The sequence below is a fragment of the Betta splendens genome, chromosome 14 (assembly GCF_900634795.4).
Source record: "Betta splendens chromosome 14, fBetSpl5.4, whole genome shotgun sequence".
Lineage (NCBI taxonomy): Eukaryota > Metazoa > Chordata > Actinopteri > Anabantiformes > Osphronemidae > Betta > Betta splendens.
Window position 1 is genome coordinate 7,929,655 of NC_040894.2, and position 27,968 is coordinate 7,957,622.

At 44.5% G+C, this 27,968-nt stretch overlaps 5 protein-coding genes across 9 annotated transcripts in view; 3 read left to right on the plus strand and 2 right to left on the minus strand.

The window, feature by feature from the left end:
* The window catches only part of LOC114869052 (serine/threonine-protein kinase PAK 3), a 25,474-nt gene extending 17,359 nt beyond the window's left edge, over nucleotides 1–8,115 (minus strand). For 2 of the 3 annotated variants that reach the window (XM_029172857.2, XM_029172855.2), the window contains exon 1: nucleotides 1,570–1,767. The gene's annotated coding sequence lies outside the window, so the exon portion shown is untranslated. Of the gene's footprint in view, nucleotides 1–1,569; nucleotides 1,768–7,976 lie in introns of those variants that run through there. The other variant, XM_055514544.1, reaches the window with a different exon arrangement.
* Nucleotides 7,976–15,801, plus strand: mepcea (methylphosphate capping enzyme a). 3 transcript variants are annotated; one of them, XM_029172848.3, is made up of 5 exons: nucleotides 7,976–8,116; nucleotides 9,007–10,850; nucleotides 12,036–12,254; nucleotides 12,347–12,470; nucleotides 12,559–15,801. In XM_029172848.3, the coding sequence occupies exons 2-5, from the start codon at nucleotides 9,048–9,050 to the stop codon at nucleotides 12,591–12,593; spliced, it is 2,181 nt and encodes a 726-aa protein (XP_029028681.1). In that variant the 5' UTR covers nucleotides 7,976–8,116; nucleotides 9,007–9,047; the 3' UTR covers nucleotides 12,594–15,801. The 3 variants fall into 3 exon arrangements, with proteins under 3 accessions (XP_029028681.1, XP_029028682.1, XP_055370518.1); XM_029172849.3 differs by lacking the exon at nucleotides 7,976–8,116 and adding an exon at nucleotides 8,203–8,342; XM_055514543.1 differs by lacking the exon at nucleotides 7,976–8,116 and adding an exon at nucleotides 8,470–8,609.
* Nucleotides 15,802–17,082: 1,281 nt separating this feature from the next.
* On the minus strand, nucleotides 17,083–18,422 carry defbl2 (defensin, beta-like 2). The gene is made up of 3 exons (XM_041073655.2): nucleotides 17,752–18,422; nucleotides 17,483–17,594; nucleotides 17,083–17,390 (listed from the first exon to the last, which is right to left on the minus strand). The coding sequence occupies exons 1-3, from the start codon at nucleotides 17,807–17,809 to the stop codon at nucleotides 17,369–17,371; spliced, it is 192 nt and encodes a 63-aa protein (XP_040929589.1). The 5' UTR covers nucleotides 17,810–18,422; the 3' UTR covers nucleotides 17,083–17,368.
* A 488-nt stretch (nucleotides 18,423–18,910) lies between these two features.
* Nucleotides 18,911–21,561, plus strand: spag7 (sperm associated antigen 7). The gene is made up of 7 exons (XM_029174511.3): nucleotides 18,911–19,070; nucleotides 19,682–19,749; nucleotides 19,838–19,926; nucleotides 20,007–20,091; nucleotides 20,185–20,274; nucleotides 20,447–20,603; nucleotides 20,677–21,561. The coding sequence occupies exons 1-7, from the start codon at nucleotides 18,986–18,988 to the stop codon at nucleotides 20,793–20,795; spliced, it is 693 nt and encodes a 230-aa protein (XP_029030344.1). The 5' UTR covers nucleotides 18,911–18,985; the 3' UTR covers nucleotides 20,796–21,561.
* A 215-nt stretch (nucleotides 21,562–21,776) lies between these two features.
* chrdl2 (chordin-like 2) lies at nucleotides 21,777–27,535 on the plus strand. The gene is made up of 11 exons (XM_029174502.3): nucleotides 21,777–21,927; nucleotides 22,317–22,429; nucleotides 22,555–22,648; nucleotides 22,724–22,869; nucleotides 23,383–23,476; nucleotides 23,731–23,792; nucleotides 23,982–24,135; nucleotides 24,250–24,438; nucleotides 24,517–24,690; nucleotides 24,774–24,866; nucleotides 24,959–27,535. Exons 1-11 carry the CDS (start codon nucleotides 21,861–21,863, stop codon nucleotides 25,090–25,092), a joined length of 1,320 nt encoding a protein of 439 aa, XP_029030335.1. The 5' UTR covers nucleotides 21,777–21,860; the 3' UTR covers nucleotides 25,093–27,535.
* Nucleotides 27,536–27,968: the final 433 nt, after the last annotated feature.

Sequence of the window (27,968 nt, forward strand, 5' to 3'; positions counted from 1 at the left end):
CAGACATAACGCATATACAGCACAGGGCTTTAAATGGTCCAGACGCCTGTAACAAGCTTGTAGAGATAAAGGTGTGATAAATATATGTGATGTTTGTAGCATGTAGAGCTTAAGGTCCAAGACTAAGAGGAACAAGCCAATTAAGCAGTGACACTTTAGGACTAAAGGATGTTTAAACACCAAGTTTTGTATAACAACAACAATTATGTTGATCGTATTATTTGAACTGAAAAGGGACAAACAGTCATGCTACACATCGGGAACAGTTTATGTTTCAGGAGAGGATATTGTAGAAATCCTTGACTGAACACGGTCAAAAAAGGAATAGAGTGCAGTTATTGTGCGTTCATGTATGGACACATGTAGTGAATAGAAGAGCATGTATGACATCTATGCTACATAACAGCCCAGTGTAGGAAAAGGAGGAGCACCTTTAATATCCCATCCCCCAATTCCCCTCTACCATCAGCTCACCCTCCCACACTCACTGACATGACTCCCTAACATCCCTCTTTCACACCAGCGCCAGACAACAGGTCTCCCATCAGGCCCCGCTCCTCAAAACCCGAGGAGGACTGCGCTTCCTGGGAGAGGAATCTCTCGCTCGCTCTCCACCGGTCCTGACACTGCAATCTGAATGAGCAGAGGTGATGGGGAGACACACGTCGCATTCAGCCCCTGCTATTTCCACCTCTTCCATCCTCCTACACCCAGCGATGGCTGTGGAAGAATCCAAGACAGAATAGCTCAGCTTTCACAGGACCGGCCCCCACCCCCACTCTGATCCCCAATGAAGTCAGGTGACCAGATGTTGTATATCTCGCTGTCACTAGAGCCGCCATGAAACTGCTACACACATCCATGTCACAGTCGGGGAGGCGAAGACGCCTCTCTGGGCTGTGTGAGGCCCACAGAGGGACAGAAATGGAAACACGGGCAGTTTCTTCGCGGGATCCTCCCCAGAAAAGGCCGTAAGTGAGGCAGTGCAGACATAACAAAAGAGCATCCATCAGCATATTAAGCATCCATCACCCTCCCATCCACAGCATACACAGCTCAGACCCATCCATCAGCCTCGGGTCCACAGACCCAAAATAGCATTGCTTCGTTTTTGTTCCAGTGTTGCCACTGCAGCTGCTGCATTACTCCAGGACCCCCCCCCCCCCCCCCCTCCCCACGCACACACACACCCAGATACATACAGACAAGGCCCATACAAACGCCCCCGTTCATTCTAACACCTCCCCGTCATTAAAGATGCTATTTGTGAGGCACAAGGGAACGCGCGCAGGGATGATGGGATGCAGAGGGGGGTATATGAGCACACAAAACATGACCAGCACATCTGACATCCGCCTGTTCCCCTTCCATCTCACCCTCACCAACCGAACGCTCATCAAACAGCTGCCGCTGTAACAGGGCAGAATGAAGAGTGGGAGAAGGGGGAAAAAGGCTACAAAGCACCCCTACATGCACAGCCCCCTCCTCCTCCTCCTCCTCCTCCTCCTCTCCTCCCTCCTTTGCCTCCCTGCTCTACATCCGATATTGCATACACAGAGAGGGAATTACCTGTAATATGTCTTCACATTCTCCTGTTCAGTGCTGAGCCTTCAGGCCTGAAGAGGCGGCGGATTCATCGTCAGCCACAGAGTCCTAATGACAGTTTAAAGGCAGGATTGCCATTCTCTTGTCAGACCAGTTCCTGACCCTAAAAGCAAGCTTGTTCGGCAGGCTGGATGCTTCACTGGCTGCTCACTGTTCCCTAGCCCGTGATGTCATCCACCCTGCTCGGCCGATTGGCTGAGAGGCTGAATATTAATGCAGGCAGCAGGTTTGGGGGAGGAGGCAGCCAACGGGCAGACGCCGTTGATCTCCTGTTTCACAGTCTCAACCAGCTGAGAGAGAACGCCAGGAAGGAGGGGTTACGTGTTCAGACCCTCTGTGACGAATGTTTCATGGGGGCAAGGGGTTGTTCTGTGTTACTGTAACTTTTAATGGTACAGGGAAGATTGTTAACTTTCACCTGCACAATGTGCACAAAGAAGATGTGATGCAGAGGTAGAGAGTATTATCTGTGATTAATAGAAAAGAATATTTAACTCCAAATATTATTTGTCCTTGAACAATATATATAATGTATTCAAAGTTATGTTTATGGCATTAATGAATTCCTCAGCGTCTTAGCTTTCCCTATTTTTGTTCAATGAAAAAAAAAAAGAATAAAAAAGCTAAATATTTTTCTTTTGCTGCCAGATGTCTAAAGTCATTTTTTCAGGCCCGATAGTGACTCCAGATTCAGAGGCAGGCGGACACACCAACCAAAACATTCAAAGCGTTTGCCCTAATTTGCCTATGATGTCATCTTTTTCCTCTATCTCACCTGTGATTGGCTGGATGGCACAGCATCTGCTTGGTCTCATGGCTAGTGCTTCTAGCCTTAGGTGGAGGCCTATCTGAGGCTCTCTGAATCATGGCTGGTTGTCCTGACAACCCCTGTAATGTCGATTCCTTGTCGGAGAGTAATATGGCTGTTCTGTGACAGCTCTCACTCAGATGGACTTAAACCTAATGAGTACAAAAACAGGCTTCCCAATGAGCGTTCATTCATATCATTTTCCAGCTAATTGCATTAAATTGATCTGACATAATTATAAACACTCCCAAGACACAATTCAATAATTCAATAATGTCTAAAACTTTAAAAAAATTTGTAAAAATCTGAACTTTCTGAAGATTTAAATAGATTAATAAGAAATAAATGTATCTTACATGTTTAGTTTTAGTTTTGTTTAGTTTTTTCGTGGCATACTAGTGTGAACAGAGATAAGACAGGGAAATACAAATGCGATTTAGTTCAGAAGTGCTGTGCAAACGTTTTATGCAGAGATGTTTGGCTCTGACTCCTGACAGCAGACACTAAGGATTACTGCACAGTCACACAGAGGGACACTTTGTATAGAAATGCATCAAAGCGTTTCAGGATCTGAGACAACACAAATACTGCAATATGATAAAACTACAAAAGGTTTTATAAATTGATGTGATGTTCTGTGTGTTTTCGTGTCCTTTAGAAAAAAGCATTATAATAATATATCTATAATAATTATAATATGTATATATAGTTAATCTATCCAATAGTGATTATAGTATTGTTGTGAATGTGATGTAATTTTTCCTTCATCTCACTACACATATCATGTTTGCTTATAAAAGTAGTCAAGTAAACCTTAAGGCAGATTATTTTCTGAAGCTTTGATGTAAAAGCTTGAATCAGGAGCTGACAGGACCAGTGGAAGCCGCACTGAGGAGGAGCATGATTTACTAGTATCCAGAGGCTGCTGTCAGTGATCAGGTTTAAATAATGAATCCTATAAATATCCTCCGAGGCAGACCACATCCCTGTGGTGACATTAGGCCACATCTGTAATTTACTAGTGTTTTGAGCAGGACTAGTTCAATTACGTTCCAAATGTATCTATAGAACTTAAACATGACCTCACTCATAATCTCCTTGTTTGTCTTTTGAATTTTGTGATCCAACTATTTAATTCTTTAGCTCCTCTTCGATTACCAATGTAGCAAAGCTAGTCATAAATTTCATCAGCAGAAATAATCATGCAGTCTTTCTTCCATTATGAATGGAATGGTAAATAGTAATGTGTATTTCAATCAGTTCGAGACGAACCTATCATTCTGCTAAATGGAAGGAAGAAATTGGAGATGGTAGTTTCTTTGGTCTGGAATCAAATAATCGCTGCACTGGTCAATCACTACTGTGAAAACCACATCAAATTATGGTTTAGATGATTATATTACGGTAGAACTCGCTCTGCCTTGGGAGCGGAGGTAGGGGAAGCTTCTGCGAGACGTGCAAGCCTCACAGGAAACAATAATACCATATGAGAGGAGATGGGCAGGTGAGTCCTACTGACCTGAAATTTGAATCTACAAAACAGAAATCATCAGAAAACATCATATATGTGCTTTGTTTAGTATTACACTGTAATGTAATAGTCATGTGGGAAGCGATGGGGATGGTGTGAACAGTGTATGAAATGGTCCTCCTTTTACCAGGTCAGATTAACTTCTATAAACCCTCTTTGGCACATGAAAGACAATGAGTCATGCTCATCCATGATACAGCTACATTAACACACAGAAATACAAGAAAATCAACTTCTGTTTGCATTATGGGTGATATGAGCCCGAAACGAATCAGACTGAGGTTAGAACGCCTCCTGGTTCTAGAAAAGATATGAGTACGTGACCCCAACAGGGGTAGAGCTCATACAGCACGGCAAACCATGCCAACCTAGAGAAGTGATTACAGATTAGAGCACTTAACACCTTGTCTGATTTGCCAAGGTTTCTAATGCACGTTTCAACAAGCTTACTCAAAGAGGATGCTACGGATAAAAGGAAGCATTTCATCTCACCCGTGCCGCTCTGTGATGTGGATCATACATGCTACAGTAGAGCAAACACATCCCCACACTGCTAATCCTTGGCTCCCCACATTAGATGCGGTGTGTGCCATCGTCTGTATAGCACTTTCTAATAAGTGTGATGCTAATGTGATGCTAGCCTGCGCTGGATGCTAAATCTGGTCTTAGTAGGATTTTTGATGCCTGTTGGCCCTTCGGATTCATGTCTTTAAAACTGTGTTTGGCAAACTGCAGAAAACAGAAGACAAAATGGGACACAGTCCTACAGATGTTGATGCCCACATTATAACCATAACTATAAAATACACAATCAACTACAATGTATTACTTCAGTTTGAGAGCAGTTATGGGCCTCATCCTGTGGTGCATCCACATCAGCTCTGATGCTCCAAAAAGACACAGACACACCTTTGCATGTAAAGCAGGTGTGCTGAGGCAAATCCGTGGCCTCTAGGGACGGTGTGTGTGCTCGTATAAAGGCCAGCATTAGTCAGTTCTGATGCATGTATTTAAAAGAGTAAGCTGCGGCAATGTCACTAACTATCCTGTAGTTTATTATCCTATTTAGGGGAAAATTGGGTTATCACCATGTCAATATGCACACGCTGCTTGCCTCACACACTTCACACATTGACTCCCTCATGGACGTTCACAATCCGCCCACTAATCATATTCACTTCACCTCCACTGACATTATGGTGCTGCACTCTTCTGCTATGATCGCTGGCATGTCCTCCATCAAGTCTTGTGTCAATATTAATCAGAGCAAGGAAGCACCAATCAGACCTCAGAGGGCAACGCAGAACCCCATCCATGACAACGCTGGTCTGGCCCAGTGAGCCCCTCCCACTGACAGCTGCTTTATTGTGTGCTGTGCCTGTGAAGCGGCCTCGTTTCCCTTTGCTTGGATAGTTCAATAACTAATCTCAACGCAGCCAGCAGCATGTGGAAGGCCGTAATGCCTTTGCCAGCGTTGGGTTACTTTTTTTATATTTCAATTTTAAACCCACTTTATTTCACCCAGTCAAGTAGTTTAACTTATATATATTGACATTTACTCAGCCTTTTTTCTGCAAATTCTGCAGAATAAATTGAATTACTTAAACTAGTTACATCAAAGGTTACCAAGGCATATTTACAATTATCATTAAGATCACAAAAGGCATTTTAATCAGTCATTTTACTTTTGCCACGCCATAATTACATTTACAAAGGGCATCTACGTATTTTGCTCCCCATCTGTCACAACCCTGACACCATGTTTTCACTATGCTCCGTGGAGACAAAGACAAAAAGGCTTCACTCAAGTAGGGAGCACGAAACAGAACATTTAGTTCCGTGCAAGAAGTAGATAAATAAAGGATATAACATTATTTATGACAGGGAATCATAATGTGTGTAACTCTTCACTACCCCACATTACTGGACAAACTTTGCATCTTAATGTCAAGAACAAAATTTACTTTGTTCAAATATCTATCAATGCAGTATAAGAAAACCTCCACATTGTTGACCCGTCTGTCCATCAGTGAACAGTTACAATTACGACCCATTTTGAATCTGAACAGGGCTCAGAGCAGCACACGACGGCCGGCCCTGATGTTCCCGTTGAGGGGGCACGCGAGCGGTTCCCTCCCTCTGTCACATGTAGGCTAATGAACAGCAGGCTCGTGCTCTTGATGGAGGAGCCTTTTGGGCCACAAGAACCATGTGTACTCACCACTTTCTGCTTGGACACACACAAACAATAGGACACGTCTGGAGTGCTTGGGGCCTAAACCCCGAGGAAGGGCAGATGGTGCCCAGGGATCGAGGACCAAACCCCTATTATCATAAGAATAGGGAGGGACATAAGCAGGAGGAACAGGTACCCTCTACCATTTCCCCCGTCCATAGAGATTAGAGAGGGGGTGATTCATTTACTCAACAGATCTGCAGGACAGATTTGGAACCTAATTAGGAGTATGCTGTCAACTCAACAGCAGTGACTATTATGAGGCTCCTGTTTGATAAAAGTTGCATAAAAAATGCAGTTTTCTTATCCATATTTAAGACGTTCAGATCATATATTATTTAAGCATTGGCCTCCAGGAATAACTGTCTCAAGATTAACAGTTTATGAAAACACTGTGAATGAAGACTAAATATGTGAGTATTATGGATAGTGGGTTTTGGTTTGTGTGGTTTTATTATTTTAACCACATGGTTTTGCTACATTTTTAGAATTTCTGTAACTCTGTAGTGAATAAAATGTTGAACAATGGCCTGTTTGAAAACTTGTGATTTCTCCTGATCTTTTAGAGGGAGCACGAGTAAAGAAAGTGCATAAAATACCTTGAAATCCCACTAGCTTTTAAAACAAGATTCCTTGGGGCCTGGTAGTGTTTTCCTTTCTTTTCACTGTAGGCAACTTGAACTAAAAACACAAACACTCCTGTTGCCACAGCTGCAGAATTCTGGTGCTGGAGCCTCTCGCACGGTGCAATGAGGCCACGCTGCTGTTTTAACTCATCCATCATACCAACTACAATGTCAGATTTTGTCATGACCACAATATTTCTGTTTTAACAGACATGTCGGCGTTTACCTTTTCCAGAAAGAACCTATAAAACCACTTTAAGCTAAATAGCGGCAACACAACAGTCACTGTGTATTCATTAATCTTTTTGATCACCACTGTTCAGTACAAATGAGATGACAGAGCAAAAAGGCAAAGGTGGAAGTGAAATAGTACTAATCCAAATTTCTGTAGGTGCAGAATTTGCTGTGACCAGTTCTTGTGTTAGATGCATATTTTGGCTCCATCTATTGGCCATAAGCTAGTATGATGAGTAAATGTGGACCTGGGACTGAGCTTGCACATAAATGCTTCCACCGAGCAGGGCTTCATCACCTGACTGTCAAATAATAATAATTATAATAATACTGATAGCAAACCCTGTGAGTATGGATTAAAAAAAAATGATGACTGCAAATCAACATGCGTGAGTGACTATTGTGAAACACCCTGCCAAATGTTTGCTGGACAGTTATTAAATAACCATTTGAAGTTAAAATCATAAAAACGGAATGCGTTGCCTTGTAATGAACATACTAATTTATTTTTACTAGTTTAGATGTGTAAACTGGCACAGAGCTTATTAAAAACATTAGAACACAACTACGCAGCAGCAGCAGCAAACATACTGTGTAAACAAGAGATGTGGCGGATCTGCTGATTGTCGATAAATCGATTAACATGAAACTCTATTATTAAAAAACATATCTTAAATCCTAACGTAATATACTTAAAAAAAATCTTGAATCTTAACGTAATGTTCTTGGATAAAGTGTCCGTGTCTCTAAACTGTTCTGCTGCCTCAAACTCTGTTTCTATAAGGTTTGGACTGTTGGTTAATCAGAAATTACTAGTGTTTTTCACCTTCACATTCATTATTGTAACAATAACTAATTTAATAAGTCAATAAATATGACTGACGTGTGGATAAGTGAGGCTCGTTACATTAGTCCAGTTGACGGAGTCCCACTCACCGATCTCCGCCCCAACCGTCTTTGGGCTGCGCTCGGAGCCCGGATGCGCCGCCATGCCGACTCTGTCAGCGCGTGGAATAATTTATTCACCAACCTGGCGGACGCTGGGCGACTAGGAGTTGACTGAACAAGTCGACGAGGCGAGTTCTGAGAGCAGCGGAGCCTTCGACGCGGGCGGACTAGCGCGGAATAGCCGCGCGGCGTTTGCTTGCTCGCCTGCTAGCTTAGCTTAGCTTATCTTAGCTTAGCCTAGCCTGCCGTGGATGTAGGGGCAGCTGCGTGCTAGCTACGCTAACGCTAGCTCGAGTCGCGAGAGCGCTGGGTAACGTTAGTGACAGTCCGGCCGGAGGCGGGGAGAGCTGCGAGGTGAGACTGTTATTCTGATGTGACTGCTCTGGAAGGGGAGAGCCGTCTGCGAGATTGTATCACTGTCATTAATGTGACCCGAGATTTACAGGGCTTCATTCGGCGGCGGGTCGAGGCGGGCGCTCTACTGGCTGTTTAATAGCGCCTTTTGGCCGGAGTGCAGCTGAACGTTTAGTCGACGTTTCAGTGTTTGGCCTGCGATAGAGCAGCTAGGAGCTAACCTGCTAACAGGGTAACTGTCCAACACAAGGACTCCAAACTTTTCAGGTCAGTGGCTTCTGAAGAGACGCGCTTTACGTGTCAGATCACCAGCCTCACCGCGGTGCAGTCACACACACGGATTTCTATAATCAATCTAGACCAGTGTTAAGAAACGATAACAGAAACTAAAGGTGATCTTAAACATCCCAACTTGTAAATAACAAGTGACTGATCACGACCTGAAGTTAAATTTAGCCTGATTGATTAGCGATGTCTCGTTTAGCCTCAGATTCAGGATGTGAGAAACGCAGGTGTAATATTGGTTTACTTGTGCTTATACGTGTGACTTTGCTTTGTATTTAAAAAGTGTAAACCAGAGGCTTAGCCCCCACCTTAAAGTCACGACTGAGTGGATTTGTACTGTTCTGTAAAATGTAATGAGATTTTCTTTTGTGTCTATCAGAGGGATTTTCGTGTTTGCATCAGATCTGGAAACCAAGGAAAATGTCTGTTGATGAGGATACGGTGAAAATTGGCAGCCCACAGGCCAGCTCGTCTGCATCTCTGCAGCTCTCCGATTGTACTGGAAGTTTCAGCAATATATCGGTAATGGTGGAAGCCACTGCGCCCACCCCCGACTTTGCGGCTGCTTGCCCTGTACCAGGTACCACGGCGTCCCCTAAACAAGCCAGCGCCACTGACACGCTGACCCACACAAATAAAGCTGGGGAGAGGCCGAGAGGGACCGAGAACAACATCAATCGCAGGAACAGCATTCAACATTCAAAACAACCGCAACAAACGAAACTGGCGAAGCGTCGCAACACGGCAAACTCCAGTTTCAAGCACCCGGCGTATGGCAAGAGGAGAAGAAGGGCCAATTCTGAGAGCGATTCTGTCCTGCCCACCAACTTCCTCCTAGGTGGGAACATCTTTGACCCACTGAACCTCAACAGCCTGCTGGATGAGGACGTCAATAGGGCGCTGAATGCCGAAACGCCCAAATCCTCCCCACTGCCGGCGAAGAGTCGAGACCCTGTAGAAATTCTTATCCCCAGAGACATCACGGATCCGCTCAACCTGAACAGCGGCATAGCAGACAGCAGCTTCTTGGCGTTGCCCTACAAGAGCGGCGGCAGGAAGAGACACCGCAACAGACACCATGGAGGAGGCGGAGGCAGTAGTGGGATTTCAACCTCACAGATAAACCTCTCAGAATTAGGAAAAAGCGAGGTCAAAATGGACACCTCCACACTGCCGAGTAGCGTGGTAGAGTCATGTTCTGCACTAGATGTCTCCAAAGAATCAGACAGTTTCTCCAGTGGCACAGGGAATTCCCACGAGCACTCTGCTGACACCTCAGCCAGCTGCAGGGAGCCAGTGACTGCATCGGTGCCTCTGGAGGATACTGCATCCTCCTTATCGGGAGGCCCAAACCAGCACATAAGCAGACGCAAGCGCAGGCGCAACTCTGGCAAGCTGGAGCCACCTGTGACACACTCCACCCCTGTTGGCAAGGCAGGGTGTGGGGACAGGAGTTGTGGTACAGGGGGACAGAGAACTCCTCAAACCTTTCACACACCCAGGAGTGGCTCCAAAGCAGTGCTAGGAGGGCGCCAGCAGCACCACCCCCACAGTCAGTCAAGGGAGCAACAGAAGAAGAAGTTCCAGTATGGAAACTACAACAAGTACTATGGTTATCGCAACCCAGGTGCTAATGAAGACCCACGGGTACGTGTGTTTCGTCCAGAATGGTTCGAAGGTAAAGATGTTTTGGATTTAGGATGCAATGCTGGCCACCTAACGCTCTATGTTGCCAAAATGCTGAGACCCGCACGCATATTGGGCCTGGATATTGACAATGGTCTGGTGCACGCGGCCCGTAAGAACATCAGACATTATCTCTCTGAGCTGCAGACCCAAGAGTCCAGACGTGCAGTCCAGGAGAAAAAGGGCGTCAAACAGGAGGAGACGAATGGAAATGACGGTCAGACGGGCGAGGAAGAGGAGCACAGTCGAGCTGCAAGCAGGGGCGCTAATGTTAAAGCGGCTGAAGGAGAAAGCGGCCCTGCGGAGGCTGTAAATGACAATGACTGTCACACAAACGAGGCACAGACCCAGGGGCAGCACGCTACAGCAGAGGGCATAGCGCAGAAAGACTGCGAGTCACCCCCCGCCGATCAGCCCGGGAGCTGTGCTTTCCCTGTGTCTCTACGGATCTCCAGGGGACCCATCGCTGCACCGCCACTGACAGAAAGTTCCACCACGCAGCCGGGGGAGTTCCCCTCCAATGTGTCTTTCATCAAGGTAAGACGGCACAGATTCCCTGATACAGGATGTGTAGTTACTACTGCATGAGCCTCGATGCAGGTACAATTAACAAAAACACAGCGGCCTCTGACTGATATGAGTGAAGGAATGGGCAGAGTCTGTGCATCCACTTTTTTTTTTCCTGGAGCTTCATAATGAAAATGATAATTGTCCTCTAAGTTTGAGGAAGCTCTGTAGAAGCTTTTCTTTCATAAATGTAAAACTTAGGTTTTGTTTTGTGCTTTGCAGACACCAACATTAATTGGTTCTGCAGAATCCGTAGCGTTTCTGAATGAAAGCAAACGAGCATTAGAGATGATGGGAGCGAGAATGTATGTTAGAAGGTCAGGCTGCCTATTTGAGCTGTGGTATTTGCTTGACAAACTTCCCCCGGTATGAAGGTAAAAATGTGAGGGAGCACATTTTATATAATAGAGCAGTTGTACATATTTTTAAACACTTGCTAAGTTATGAAATGTTAAAATATTGACTCTTTGTTACTAATCTTCGATGTGATTAAATAACTTGAGCTGATATTAATAACGTATGTGCTTTTCCTTACGTTAAATTTCCAAATATCAATCTTAGCTATTTCCTGTCACTTGTCTGTGATCTGGACGCTTCCTTTTTGTCTTTTTACCTGGTAGTTATAAGTTACTAAGCAATATTTAACCTGAGTCTAGTTTTATTGCTGTGACCCTTATCCTTTTGTTTTACTTTTATGGATTCTGCTTCTGTTGGATTATGATGATTTTTTTTCATCATTATAAAGTAGAATCTTCCTGATTTAGCCTTGGTTTAGATTAATTTCTGGAAGTCCGCTGATATTAATAATTACTTACATCCCTCTACATGTTTGTAAGTCAAATTATTTGGCAGAGCAGCAGTGAAATTGACTGGTTAGATGGTGTGTGTCTGTGAATGTTGCACCAGACTACTGTCAATATATAGTATATTACTAGATATAAAAAAAGCTTCTTTTTAGGAAGTACTTTATTTATGGTTTACCAACAATATGCCTTACGAAAATGGACTGAAATTTCACTGATATGCAAGTGAAACTTTGGCTTTTATTATTATATTAAGCTGCGTATTTACCTTTTTTCTTTTTAATTATTGTAATTTTCCAAAACCTGTTTCTGTGCAGTTCATATTTTTCTCACCAGATCTCTTCTCCTTTAGGCCAATTATGTTTTGGAGAATGACCATCTTCTTCAGACTCAGCGACCTGAGTATGATGTGATCCTGTGCCTGAGCGTTACCAAATGGGTTCACCTGAACTGGGGGGACAGCGGCCTCAAGCGTCTCTTCAAGAGAGCCTACAGACATCTCCGTCCTGGTGGCATGTTCATCCTGGAACCTCAGCCCTGGGAATCCTACGTGAGGAGAAAGAAGTTGACTGTAAGAGACATATTTGCCTGGATATTGACAGCACGTGGAGATTTTAATGTTCAGTTTTCTGAATGTCTGCTTTTTTCTTTCTCACCTAACAGGATAATATTAACAGAAATTATAACAGCATCTGTCTCAAGCCTGACCAGTTTTCATCATACCTTACAACTGAGGTGGGATTTACAAGTTTTGAGTTTCTTGGAGCCCCCAAATGTTCCATAAGAGGTAACCCAGTCATTTATTAATACAGATCTATATCAATTATTTCTTTTAGTCATAATTCTAGCTTCTTATCATGTTTAACCTTTTTCAGGTTTTCAGAGGCCCATCTACTTATTTCACAAATAAATCCACTTCTGCCTTTGAAGAACTTTGAATGTGAGAAGCCCAAGACCACCACGAATACACTGAAGCCAGCCAGCTGCCCTGTGCTGCGAGGAGTATTAATCAGGTTTCTCCGGATACTCAGAGGCTCAAGATGAAATTCAGAAGAATGGGACCAAAAGTGGAATTAAATTCATTAAGATGAGGCCTGTCAAAATAATAACTCTCTGGATGTTCCATGATTACAAGGTATGGAGTGAACTCAGCTGGAACTCCACAATGTATAACCTGGAGGAGACTGCTTGGCCACACTGTGGAAGGAGTGCTGCTCTGACAGGTTCCCTGGACTGTCCTAGTGCTACTGATGCACAACCATGACATATTTTAATATCTTTGGCCATATGTCTTTATCATTGTTCTGTGCCACCATATCACCATGCATTAGAAATATTAGCATTGGGGGATAGATTGCAGCACAACACTGGAATACAAAGTCTGTAAAAAAATCATCACTCACAAGGTGTCTTTTGAAATGCCACATAAGAGCAAACAAGGATATTGATGAAAACAAATGTATTGGCTTAAAAAGTGGTTAAATATTTGATTCATGAATTTTTATGATGCAGGAATACGTATTTCTTTCTATAAAATAGACTAAATGGGTCAATGAGCCATTGAAACAATATGATTAAAAGCTGATCTATTTGTCATTTCCTAACCCTAATATTTTGTAGTGTTCGCATTAGTGTTGCTAAATGGGTCTAAGAGTTAAATTAACTTTAACCTGTTACCAAGCTTTTCATCCATTCGATGTAGCTCCTTAACTGCACGAGCCTTGGCCTTTATATGAAGATGGGCAGGTGTAGGTGACAGGTGGGTAAACTCAAAGCAGGCAGAACAGGGAACATCCAGTGACCTGCTGAATGTTAACAGTTCACTGGCAGCTTTCGTTGAAAGGGCTGTACAGAGGTGATCCCGGGCTATTGAGCAAATCAGTGACCGTAGTTTAACTGTCGATGAAATTGATACCGCCACAAAATATTTCATCATCTTACATGTACTCGTTTTGGCATCTAAAGACTTTGGGCTGTCTTGGGTGTAAACCATTTAGAAAGCAACAACAACTGTATGTATGTCTTTAGGCCCATCTGATGCTTAATTGTAATGGTAGGGGGCACCTTTGAGCCGTGATGACACCCAGGTGTTGGATCAGCTCAGCTTAATGCAGCACACAGACCCCATGGACTATTTTGCAATGGTAAATTGTAGCATGCAGTATTTTTGTTAATGACAGTTAAGCCATAGTCTGACCTTAAACGGTGTTTACGATCCTCCATGAGGTGCTGACCGAGAATGCAGATGAGTGTCAAATTTAAGGCAGGACCCTATTATTGCTACAGTGCTTTGTAAATCAAGCACATGCGTTGTTTTTCTATGGGCACTGGGAAGGCATTAATGCAAACAGCGTCCTTAAAGTACCAAGGAGCTTTTTTTTTTAGCTCTGAAGTTACTCAGCTTCTGTGAGGCTGGCTGATGAAAACTTACACATGTACATATTGGTTTGTTACTAAAATGACTGGAACATATCCATTAGTGTTTTTGTTATTATCATTTTTTTAACCAAAATTTAATTTTACATATGCTGTTTGAATTGTTGCCAAAGTACTGAATGGGTCTTTTGCTCTTAAATTTGATATAACACGCCTCTTAGTCTTTGGCCTCATGAGGACAGTTACTACATTCTCGTGATTGTATCTTTACTGATCTGCACATGAGTCCTCTGCAACATTTTATTTCCATAAAATGTTGCAAGGAAAATGTTCGCTGAGAGTGGTTCAGTCAGCGTTTGGCACACTAGGGTAGGAAGTGATAGCTGACTCTATTTTAGTAGCTGATCAATGTATATACATTTGCTGATTTTTGTTTTACTGTTGTCGGTCATAAGTTCACTTCATTTTCATTTTTTAGTGGACTTTTTTTTTTCTATCGCAAATGTCTGCGGCCAATCTGTAAGTACGTCACGAGTTTTTGTTCTGAAACGGATCCCGATTCCAGCTCTGTAACAGCAAATGACTATGTACACTGCAAAAGCAAGAGGAGTTTGCTTCGTTCTGTCCTGGCAGGAACATGGATCCCTAGATTAGCTCTTTATTTTGTTTTATAAACTGTTTGAAAGGATGATTGGTGTTAATGTGCTCTGTTTCACATCATTTGACACATCATTGACATGTAGACATTTTTAATTTCCTCAAAGTCCAAACGTTTCAATCAAACCTTTTATAGCGATTTATGGAACACATATTAAACTACAAAATAAAATGTCAGGTTTCGTATTGAATTGAAACTGAATTGACCTCGGGCTTCGTCCTGCCTGTCAGATGCAGCACGCCAAATTCTGTCCTACCTAAGCTACGACAATCGAATCCTCAGGCTTAGATCTCCCCACTGCTGTGATTTCAAGGGCATTTTGCTTTTTGCATTATTAATGTAACTTTTTAGTGGCACATCATGAAATGAGCTTCTTTTAAGCAACTGGTTTAAAGCTATGATTGCACCTTACTGTGTCTGCAGCAGTATCTCACAGACGTTAACCCAGTAGGCCAGAGTTGTAAGTCGAGGTATCTGAGCTAAAGCATATCTTTGCTGGAAATGTGAATTTACATGTTGTCATACAGAGTGCTATATAAACATTTTGTCCTCCCCTTGAGGTTTTCCAGAAGTTGTGCTTATAAAATGATATGACAAAAGTTCCATAGTGATAATGATGCTCACAGTGGCAATTCATTCCGTAGCAATAACCTGAAAAAACATTAAGGACCAGACACGAATCCACTATTTACTATTTGGTACTTGTCATGTATTGTCTAATGTAGAAGTACTGTACACACAGGGTTTCTGAACCAGCCAGAGCTACACATTCTAAAGCTGCAGTGACACAACAGATGTCTAAACTCAAGGGGTGTATGATTTTAAATGGCACTCACATGTTTCATGTTGACTTTGCACTGACAAGCTTCGAGGGAATTAAACTAGTTTAGTTAATGTTTGCAGTTAAAGTTGGTGTTCTCCATGTACTTTAACTTTCATAGAATCAGTTTTGTGGGAGAAAAGCTGTTGGAATTTGACACCCCCTCTGTCAGGGAAGCTTTTAATTTCCATGCCTCTGAACAAGAACATATACCTGAATGTTTCTCTGTGTTTAACGTTTTCATTGATTAAAAGTCCTTCCAGATTTGGTTTTGGCATATTTTTTTATCTTTGCAGTCAAACTTTATAAAAGTCCCAGAGTTTGTTTGAAAAGAAAAGTCGACACAAAGGACAAACTTTTTATAGTTGACTCAATAATATTCCAGTAGTGTTTATTGCAGCTACTTTCAATATTTCAGACATTTGTTGGAAGTAGGTTTAAAATACGTTATTAAACTTTTTGTTTTCGAATTGTCTTTTCCCATACAGATAGGGACAGTGACAGCTGACCAGGGGAGACCTCCATATTCATGAGCTGTAGTTAGTCATGGGCTGGATGTGCTGAGTGATGGCGACGGCTGATCTACAGGCTGTAGGTATCGCCTCGGCCACACCTTACCTTCTCCATCACTGTCATTACAGCAATGCCACTTTCATTTCATTGTTTTGTGTTAGTCATTGCTGAAGCAGTTTGGTAGCATTGTTGGCCACTGCCTGGATTACTATTCTGTGTTGCTTTGAATTAGACGGTTCAGGTCAGGTGTACCTAATAAAGTGGCCAGTGGTTCTATTGAATTGTCCTTGCTGTTTCTATTAACTAACGATGACATGTTTTGAATGATTACGTTGAGGTTGACACTATTAGAAGTCTTTGTAGCGTTGGCCCACATGGTTACAGTCTAAACACCCATCCATCCTGCAGTAACAGTCTGCTCTGCATTGTTTAGTGTCAGATGTGTGAAGACTGGCTGCCTCACATGAGCAGGTTTGTGGCCTTTTAGCCCTTTGTAGTTTGTTCACACTGCACTGTCTGAATAGTACAAAGATTGAACCCAGGTGACTATGTCGTGTACAATGCAGTGGCTGGTGTTTACAGAGAGCATCCATGCCAGGCATCAGCCGCCTTCAGGTCCTCATTCTGCTCACTCTGGGGATAAAATGAATGGGATCAGTCAGGTGGTTATGAGGTGTCAGTGTTTAGTGTTTGCTTTTTTGAAACCAAGTTAAGCAGGATGGCCGTTTGGTTGGAGTCAGGCTGACAATATGACAATGAATTTGCTTTGACTGGTGGGTGGTGACGCTGTCCGTCTGTTCCAGACAATGTTGTCCAGACAGAATAGAGAGATAATATAAACACAGACAAGAGCCATAACACTTCATTCACAAACGCTCTATTCCATGACAGCTATTCGGGGCAGTCACTTGACCGGTATTGTCTGCCGTGGGTACTGCACTGCACCAGAGCATGCCAGACCCAGCTCAGACTGCTTTCCATGCTGTTATTTCCCCCAGGTGAATCAAATTACAGCAACAAACCAAACAAGAGTGTGCTTATTGTCATGCATTTATTAGCCACACTGCATTGCAGAAAATATAACTAACCCCTCGCAAGTGGTTGCTTATGACATTTCATGTGATATGAGATACAGGTTGGGGTAGTGGGCAGCAGAAGCAGTCTAATTATAATAATCCGTTCACTCAAGCACAGCATGCTGGGAGTCTAAGAGGCGCTGGTTGAGGAACGCTGGCAGAACTGTTGATCCAGGAGAACAGTCAGTCACCAGGATCCCAGCTTCCTGCCTTGAACGTCAGGCCTCATACTGTGACAGACGCTAAGATCGCATAGCACAGCACCTTAAAGGGAGGACAGCACAGCCAGTGTCACCATCCAGGCTTTATAGAGGTACAGATATTAGGAGTTTGTGTTGCAATAACTGCAGGCTGACCTGTATCTCCGGGGACAACCATGGTGACCAATGATGTACTCCTGAGCATAACAGAACCGCCTGCAGAGTCCCCTATACCCACATGTCCAGTACTGCATTTCTGGATCATTGCCTAAAGAAAATCATAACAAATCTTAAAGCAAGGTTAGGAATTTTAAGAATTGTCCAATGATGGTGCTAATTTGTTTTTCAGAAGGAGTTTGAGTATTTGCCACATAATAATGTCCTTTATGTCAGACAATACGAAGAAATATGTATACAACGCTTACCCTCCCCGACTGCCATCATCAGGAGAAGTACAAGGAGAACCAAATTCAGGCCCTTCATGTTTGGGTGGTAGCAAGCTTTCAGACACCGTCGACACGCTGATGCTGCATTTATACAGCATTTCAACCGCGGGGGAGGAGTCAGTCGTGCTCTGTCCAAATCACAATAACAACGTATCGCTGAATGATGGGAGTCTGAGAGCTGAAGGTCAAGGTTATCGGCTCTCTCCCTTCAGGTCAGAGCCGCAGCTTCTTAAAAGTATTAGACTGATGTTAGTTCAGACAAAGACACTTGTAACTTTCCAATCAGCAATATTAATTAGTGTATCAGTTTTATTTGGAAATACATGTTCTTTGATGCATTTCACAACCCTATCGACCATAAATAAAAAGGGGAAAGGCTATATAGGTATTGCACCTACATACAGCTGCAGACAGATACTTCTCCTAAACCAGAGAAAACATATTCAAAGCATAAGGTCCTGCAAAACATACAGTTAAAGGGTTGACTGTTGTTTTAGACACAGCAGAAGCCTCGGTGCAGTCTGTGCTGCTGTGTTTTCAGCGCTGCTCTTAGTTTGGTCACTGCTCTGCCCGCATGTAGTACTGTACTGTAGTTCATGTGTTTAATGCTGATGCTGTGAAACCACACTCTACTGCACAAAACACACTGCTCCAGTGCCACCGGGGAGGATTGTTAACGCCACAATAACAGAAGGCATCGACACGCAGTATGACTTGTCGCGCGCGCCCCCTAGTGGTTAATGTTATAACAGATCTGTATCTGTATTTACAGGTAGAGTAGTTCTTGTAGGGAGACTTTCACCTAGACTTTCAATGAAGTGTTGAAATAAACGGGCTACAAATGTTACACTAACAGCGTGAATGCAGGGAAAATTAAAGCCAATTAATTAAAGCTTAAAATGAAAACAATGCAATCATTTATTCATAAATTGATCAAAACTAGGTAGTCCAAACTTTTATACTTATACATGTTTCTATTTGTGGAGCCCTTCATGATGCAACCCTACCTATTTTTTTTTTATTAATTTAGTAATTCTACCCTTTCTGCAGTTACTTGTAATTCAACTCTATACCGCAGGGTGGCGGTAGTACTGTTATTATCCGGGTTGTAACACATAGAAGAAAATCCTGCCGTATGCGCGTGCGCAGCTCGTACAGCTGTAGCCAACAACAACAGTGCTGTGTCTGGACGGTGTGCGCTATCATTTCCAAGATGGCGGACCTCCTGGGTTCAATTTTAAACTCGATGGAAAAGCCTCCAACAGTCGGCGACCAGGAAAGCCGACGAAAGGCCCGAGGTACGAAACGCATTGTCTAAATAACGAGTGGTCTGGCGTACGCTTGAAACGACAGGGGTGGACGTGACGCGACTGTTAGAATAGTACGAGCGTCCGCCGCTGCCATTGGATGGTCGAGCTTTCAACTAAGCCCGGTGGCCCGAGTTAGCGCCGCCTCGCGTAACGCGCAGGTCCGCGGAGCCGAGGTCAGAGTCGAGACCGCGGGCAGCTGCTGGTCCCGGAACATGGTCCTGATCCTGGATGCGACTTTAACTGAACTGGGCTTTTTCTGTCAGACATTAGGGTGTTGTGAGCCCTGTTGTTTATCCTTGGTAGTTTCATGGTTTCTCCGTCGACGAAGTTTCCTCTTGATCTTTTTCACGTTTCTCTCTACTTAGTGTATGGACTTTAGGCGATGTTGTAAATAAAACGTGGGATCATTTAACATGACACTGTAACAAGGACTCAATGATATGAGTGATGAGTCCTTGCATGCAGACACAAATAAGGGCTGTGCCACTTTCAACCCAATGTTATTACAAGTCTGTTATTTCATTAAAATAGAAGTAGGTCACTCGTAGCTGCAGGACTCTGCGAGACGCGTATTCATTTTACCTTCTGTCCTCCCAAAGAACAAGCAGCCAGAATCAAGAAGATGGAGGAAGATGAAAAGAGGAAAAAAGCAGAGTTCAGGAAAAAGGTGAGCGCTCAAGCGTAAAACAAATACAGTCGCTGTTAATTGGTGTGGCTTCCTTTCTATTCCTTGTGGCTTCCCATGTGTTGCTTAGATGGAGAAGGAGGTGTGTGATTTCATCCAGGACAGTTCCCAACAGAAGAGGAAATACAACCCTATGGGGAAGATTGAAAGGAGCATTCTGTGAGTAGCTGTTGCTTTCTGAGTAAGAACGTGCTGTGTTGCCACAGGCATTTGCACGTTGTCACTTCCTTTCATCGCAGACATGATGTCGCCGAAGTGGCGGGCCTGACCTCGTTTTCTTTTGGGGAGGATGAGGAGACCCGCTATGTCATGCTTTTCAAGAAGGTCTGAACACTCCCTCATTCAACTCTGGTGTATATCGTTCATTTATTACTTATTTTGCTTTGTGTGACGGTCTTCCATCGTGTGCTGTGGCAGGAGTTTGCTCCGTCGGATGAAGAGCTGGAAGCCTATCGTAAAGGGGAGGAGTGGGATCCCCAGCTGGCAGAGCAACGCCGAAGACTAAAGGTAAGACTGATTAGTGTTGTCACATCAGAAAGTTGTATACTTATATATTCAGGGTGGCTCTTGAACCTGTGACATTGATGCATTTCCCGTGGAACTCACTTGACCTCCACATAAGCAGTGTGGACATTAGTTTTGGTTACAGCTGCCCATTTTTATCCCCTCATTCCCTCAGGAACAAGCTGCACTGGAAGAAGCTGCCTCGAGTCAGTCAAAGAAGCCAGAGGCGTGTCCCAACTCCAACTACAGAGACAAGTACAGTCACCTGATCGGCACCTCAGCCGCCAAGGATGCGGCCCACACATTAGAGGCCAACAGGGCATACGGCTGTGGTGAGTAAACGCTTTGCCTCACGTTACCCAGAGCGCCTCGTCGCCCCTGACGCCTCGCGTCTCTGTCCCCCAGTGCCGGTGGCCAACAAGAGAGACACCCGCTCCATAGAGGAAGCCATGAATGAGATCAGAGCCAAGAAGCGACAGAAGCGAGAGGACGACACGGGGGCGCACAGCAGCAGCAGCTCCTGAGTGCCCCGCGTTCGGGCTCTTTGCTTGTGTGAGTGCGACAGTATGCGCGAACACTTTAAATTCGTTGTATAATGCAATAACCTTGACTTCAGACATTTAAAAGTATAACTTATATGGCAGTCTCTGACAGAGTGAGTGGTGAGTCTCAGGTGAATGTGGTCCAGGAGGTGGGTTAGTATACCTGTTTGTGTACACGTGGAACCTACGCAGTATGAAAACACCTGAAATCACCTTTTAGCATTTTTAAGACACTTTTTGGCAGTGGTTCATATTTTTGATGCAGATGTGCGTCCATAGGAGATAAATTGTGAGCTGGAGTTTATTTCAGACTTCAGACTTGGCTACTGAGTTTTGGCAGTGTTCACAATGTCATCACAGTTTTTAAAGGAAAACAGGAACAATGTCTGTCGTCCAGATTTTATTCAGTCTTTTTTTTAGTCTGTTTGAGTGGAAGCATGCCATTTCCTCCATCAGAAGAGGAACCCCGTTTAAAAAACACTGTTATTATAGGAATGCATTACTGAGTCTGTGATTTTCTTTGTTTTGATACGTCTGCACTGATCCTGAATCAAACTCTAGCCCATTACTTACAGTAGGCATCGTACCAGTGAGTGGGATGACAGATTACATGTTGGACTGTGGGTAACCTTCATTACATGTCTTTTTTTTTTGTGTGTTTCTCAGCATCCCAATGTCTATTTTAACATGGTTGCACTGTTTTATCTGCAGATGTGTGTAATAAATGGAGAACAGTATTAGACCTTTATCTGTTTGTTGCTTTCATTTCTGCCTATAAACCATTGTCATTATATTGAATTATTATTTTATATAAATTGCACAAGTATATTGCTATATAAGAACAGCCACTTCTTCACATATGGCTTTAGCTGTTACGCGTTCCTCCACGTTTTATGGTGTTAAAGGTAGAAGTGTCCTCTAGGGGGCGCTTCAGCTTAACCAACAAAGAAAGATTTTTTTATCCTTCTTTCACACTGTCCTGCAGTTTCTGTCCTGCACAAACATATTTATTGCGCGTTGCGGACTCAGTCACGCACATGTTAAAAAATGAAGTCCACGTTTTTGTTCTTTTTCATCATTTGGTTTGCAGATGCAGAGCTAAAACCCCGGAAAGGTAAGAGCGGACCCTGCTGATGCCTTCGCTGTCCTGATCAAACGTGAGGGGCTTGAAGCAAAAGAAAAGCATGAGAATGTTGCTCAAATGAGAGAAGTTTAATCGGACCCGTCTCATCTGACTTCATTATTTTAGATGAGGAGTCTTTGTTGCTTTAAACATACGCGTGAGGTTTCAATCCTAAGTTTATTTGACGCACATTACTCTCAAAAGGGAAATACTGGACTTTTTGCACGTTTGGGATTTTCCACGTTGACACGCGAAAGTGACTGCGTTTGAGAGATGTTTTTTTTAAGATTACTTCAGAAGTCAAACGCTTTAGTTTTTACCGTCCCTTTTATCTGCGCAGTGTGTTTTCTCACTCCATCCCTTTGGTTTTTCACACCTAGGGTCCGGGGTCGAATGCACTTTTAAAGACAAGACCTACAGCCCAGGAGACAGCTGGCATCCCTATCTGGAGCCTTTCGGGTTTATGTTCTGCGTGCGCTGCGCGTGCACGGAGGTAATCGAACCTGCGCAACACAGCTGATTTTACTTTAGGGCTGCTGGCGCGGCGCGCGGGGTTTTATTAAGGGAAGCACGATCGTAAATTCCTCGTCCCTCTCTCCGTCTCCGTCCGTGTCTCAGTCAGGCCACGTGAGGTGCAGCACAATCAAGTGTCCCGCTGTGGCCTGTGAGAACCCAGTGTCCGAGCCCCAGCAGTGCTGCCCGCGGTGCACAGGTACGAAACGCGTCGTCAGCTCTGCGCTCGTGCCGGCTCGTGCCGTGAGTTCAAAGTGTGATGTGCTCTCCGCAGACGAGCCCAGGATCCCCGCAGGACTGAGGGCTTCGGTGAAGTCCTGCAGGTATAACGGAAGTATTTATCAGCCAGGGGAGACCTTCACTAAGCACGACCTCTTCCCGTCCAAGCAGAGCAACCAGTGCGTCATGTGCACGTGCTCCGTGAGTCACATCCATTTTGCTACTTTCTTTCTTTTCTCGATTTTGTGGAATTATCTTGAACTGTGAGACGTCTAAGAACAATAACCTCGCTGAAGCTCGTTTGGATGAGGTCATCCAACTATGTAGGTCACTGCTGATAAGCTGCTGCTGCTGCTGCTTTAAATGTGAATATGACAGCTGATGAATGCATCTCTGGTCTGAGTCTTGGCTTGGTTTTCACTGGCAGGAGACAATGGGTGAGTGAGAGGGAGATTCACAAAACAAAAGGCAGATGTTGGAGAGGAGAAAAACAAAGCTAAAATCAGCCTAGATGTGTCATTCAGCATTCAGTGTTCAACGCACAGTCTTCACAGCTTCATTCTTGGCTTCGTTTGAACTGAGCAGCTCTGACACACCAGACGACACCGTTTCTCCATTATTCCCAGTATGAGTTCACGTGAAGACGTAAACAGGACTCACGGGACTTATTCCAACCCAGTGGAATAATTTTTTTCTTCCTTTGTGTTTTGTCAGAATGGAAACATCTTCTGCGCTTTGAAGACCTGCCAACCAGTCACCTGCTCCTCGCCGGTGTCAGTCCCAGATACCTGCTGTTTAGTGTGTAAAGGTAGTCAAATTACCAAAATGCTTTACTGGTTCCATCCACAGCTACAACTTTTAACAAATTGAACGCCTTTACAGTCGATGAGATCAGCACAGAGGACCTTCACAGATAATGAGAATGATTTATCAAGTGAAAGTTCAGCGTAATGAAGTGTGGCTCTCATTGTTAAGTGTGTTTTATCATCCACTCCCATTAAACAGTTACAGCAAAGGTCAGTCATAACGTGTCATTATGTTTGGTTTGTGTTTTTCTGTCAGATTATGGCACCAGTGGGTCCTCGTCCTCCGAAGATGGAAACCAGCAGCTGAACAGAGGCGTCGTATGTTCTCCCCTGTTTATTATTTGATAATGAACACATAGATTATTGTTATTTCACTAAAGGACCTGGGTTCAATTATAAAATAATGGAAGAAAGAAAGGTAGAAGACGGATGGCGCGTGATGCAGCCTGTGACAGGAGCGGCCAAAGCCAACGGCTCATTGGACGTGTCATTGTGTGTGTTTGCTAGAGGCACTCGGTCGACCAGTGTTCTGGGGAGCAGAGCAGGGCCACCCCACCCAGGGTCAGGATCACGCCAAGAGGCCTGAGCCTCAGCAAACTCAACCTCAAAGGGGCTTCAGAGACCACTGTGAAGATCCTGCTGCAGAGGAAACACCAAAGAGGTGAGACTTTGTCAAAACAGACGAGATCTTTATAGGTGTTTGATTTTATGGACATGTTCCTCGCAAGATGCGATCGTTCCCATATGGAGCTCAGATGTTTCCCATTTCCCTCAGCTTGTTTATACAACGGCAAGACGTACTCGCACGGAGACACGTGGCACCCGGTGTTGGGGAAGGTCCTGGAATGCATCCTTTGCACTTGCACCGACGGCCTTCAGGACTGTAAGCGCATCACGTGCCCCAGCCACTACCCGTGCCAACACCCCGCCAAAGCAGCGGGGAAGTGCTGCAAGGCCTGTCCAGGTAGGCGACGCTCGCACCGCGCCGCGACGCGTGAGCCGCGTCCACACAACCTCTCTGTCTGTGTTCCTTTGTCTCCAGAGAGCAAATCGGAGCGAAACCAGACCCAGTGTTATGTCGGATACAAGAACAACCTCTTGGTGTATAAGGTGGAATCGTCTTTGGGGGTCGACCCCCCCCACTCGGTCAGGGTCATTGTGGTTGAAAGACAAAGTACAGCTGAGGTTGACGTGCAAGTGTGGAAGACCGTGGAGGGTAGGGGTCTACATCCACCTGAACTAGATGGAAGAACGGTATCGTTGGGTCCTCGTGTGACTGTCGTCCCTTTGTCTATGCAGGCGCTCTGCAGTTGATGGAAATTGGTGACGTTCAAAGAAAAGATATAATGGATCATCCTGAAAATTACACATTGTTGACGACGCTCGATGAAGGTTTGTGTCTGAAAATATTCAAGATGTCATTGATTTATTGGGGGGGGTTATCATCGTGTGTGTGTTTAAATGAATTCATGCACACTTTTCAGAAACATGGAGAAAATTTAAAGAGGAGGGAGCAAATCTGAGCAAAGCTCCGCAGACCACGATCTGTGAAGACGGGATCCGGGAGATGGTGACTTTCCTGAACCCCAAGCAGACTGAAGACCTGTGCACGCCATGAGGAGACCCTCCACCCCTGTAGTCACGTCCACGCTTCACGTACTTCACACGAGTCATGACGTAAACGTAGTAGTTCCCATGTCTTTTCTCAACGTCGGTGCGTTTTCATCACAAACTGCCACGTGGTTCGTCTCCATCCGTCATAATTTATTAGATTGGCTGGATTTACTGTAAACCAAACACAAGCCTTATGTAATAACAGTTGGATCAGCTCCATATTTATTGTAAATACAAATGGGGGATGTTGTACAGTATGATTTCTGTGTATATACATTTGATTGTGAATGTGCAGATGATTCTCGTCACATCGAGGCACGAACCGAATCGCGTTTCCGTCCTTGTGAGGTCAGATTTGGACCTACTGCTGGTCCTAGAAGGTTCGTACGGGAAGTATTAGTGTTTTAAAAAGGCGGCTCACGCTCACGTAGCTGAATGCACTCTGTAGCTCTGTGCACGTGTGAACATATAAACCCGTTTTACAGCAGTGGAACACGTTTGTCTGATTTGTTTCTACAGTAGCTTTAAGTGACAGAGCAGGTTCGAACGCTGAGTAGGAGTCATGCGTGGTATAATATGAACTGGAGACAGGCGTGAGCTGCGGCCTGGAGCTCATAGTCTGATTCTTCAGCCCGGCCCAGCCGCAGCGGAGCTCTCATAACTCCATCGGTGCCTGAAGGGTTCCATTAAACCGAGCAGCAGAACGCCAGATAAACTGGGTTCCCCCTGGAGATGAAATGTTATCATAGCCGTGGAAATCAAAAGCAGAAGTCGAAGCTCCCTTCATGTCCCACACACACACACACACACACACACACACACACACACACACACACACGCACACGTTTCTACCAGCATTTCCATAAAAATTCCTTGTTAGCTGTTTAGTTCCTAAATAACTGCTCGGTAAAAGTCCTCATGGCAGTTCCCACCTGTGTAATCACTCAGTACGGTTCAGAGGCAGGAGGTGGGCTTCCTGCCCCATATCAACGAAACCTTGGATTAGTTCAGGCTTATTTAGGACAGAACCGAGGACCGATTAGCAGCTGAACACCTGGAGACTTCACTCAGGCGTTGGTGGAGACCTAAACGGGAGCTAAAAGTGGCTCCACAGACTCCATAATACTAGATAATAACAATAGTAGTAATGACTCCTACAGTTCTATGAGTCCTACAGACAGTGTAGGGTGGTACTGTACGTAGATGTCGAGGTCGTTTTCCTCAACAGCACAGACTCGATCAACAGGTGTCCAATGATCCGTGTGGTTCCCATGACTCAGTGGCTCCGCAGTGACGAGTGGGCGCTGCAGAATAACATGCCTCCCTTCAGCGCGAACCCCCCGACGGGCTCTCGCCGTCCCCTCCTCTCCGACAATGACTCATTGTGTTCCTCCGACGCTCCGCGCCAGACAGCCCTGTCCGTCTCTCACCAAAGGCATGAAGCAATATTGTGAAACAGACACACTTCGCTTGTGTAGCTTCATTACGCTCACAAAAGGCCGCGGCGGCTTTGTGTGAGCCTCGGAACCGACCCGCTGCAACAATCTCTCCTTTCTCTGCCCAATATCAAGTCAGATTTCGGCTTTTTACCCGCGCTGGTTGTCGAAAACCAGCGCTAAGTGCACATTTTCCTGGATCGTTCTTTGTCGTTTCTGATGAAAATCTTATCAGTCCACATTTAGTGGATGTTTGATTTCGTCTCCGGGGCCGATCCAGCTATGCATGCTTGATCTTGGCTCCGGCAATTGTAACAGCTGGGGGCAGTCAGTAGGTATAAATCATGCACCCGCTCAGCTCTGTGTATGTGTGAAGTCCAGCTCCAGTGAGAAGTGAGAAGAAAATGTGAGACCCGGGGTCACGACCCGGCCCCGGATTGGAGGCGCTTCTTAGCCATTATTATGATATTAACAAATCTGTTTTGCTTTTGGTTTTGAATGTCACTGCTTTTGTGGGAGCGTCAGAAAAGACGTTAGCCGGGAACCGAAGCGTTGCGGGAAACCTTTTGATTCAAAGGGAGCCAAACTGTGTTAGGTTAATTAAGCCTGATAGATGTGTTTGCTTTCATAGCTGATTAAGGTGCTCCGCGAGTTTATACCCCGTCCAAATACTTCCGAAACCTATCAAGGGCTCTGTTTTTTACACCCTCAGCCCCTCGTTAATTAAGTTGGCCCTGATCATTTCAGCTGAAGCTTGGAGTGTGGCCAAGGGAACGCGGACAGTACCGGGATGCGTTTCATGAATGGCTCAGTCTTCTCGCTCTTAAAGGTCACACTTCTAAGCACATGCTCGTAGCGACTGTGGACTGTTAAAAAGCGAGCACAGTGAGAGCGTTTGTTTCACACAATAAAGAAGCCGACCACAACTTTACAGCTGTGATCTGCAATTAATAATGACCTTTTTATCAGATGTCGGCCAGACGGAGCGAAGGCTTTTTTTTTTTTTTTGTACAGGATTACATGATAAGTGTGTTACAGTTCAGTTGTCCATCAGGAGAAATAATGAATAGGTCCAGTCTGAACTCATTGGGCACTTGAGTAATGAGGAGTGTTGATGAGGGATTCGGGCCGGGCGCGTGAGGAGGTTCTGCATCCGAGCGTTCGAGTGAAGAACCCTCGAGACGGATAAACACGTTCTAGGGTTCCTTCTCCACCATGTCTTTTGTTGTTTTTTTTTTTTGCTTTTGGACGGAGTCCCCATCTCTGCTGCCAGACTCTGTTATATCACCGAGAGCATGAACACAAATGTGTTTCCAGTTAATAACTCACCCCATCGGTTTTTCATGCTTGGAGCTGGGGAGGAAAATGCGCAACGCAGCCTTATTCTGATTGTTCTTTGTTGATGTTAAATGTGAGACGGAGGCCAATAAAAAAAATAAAAAAA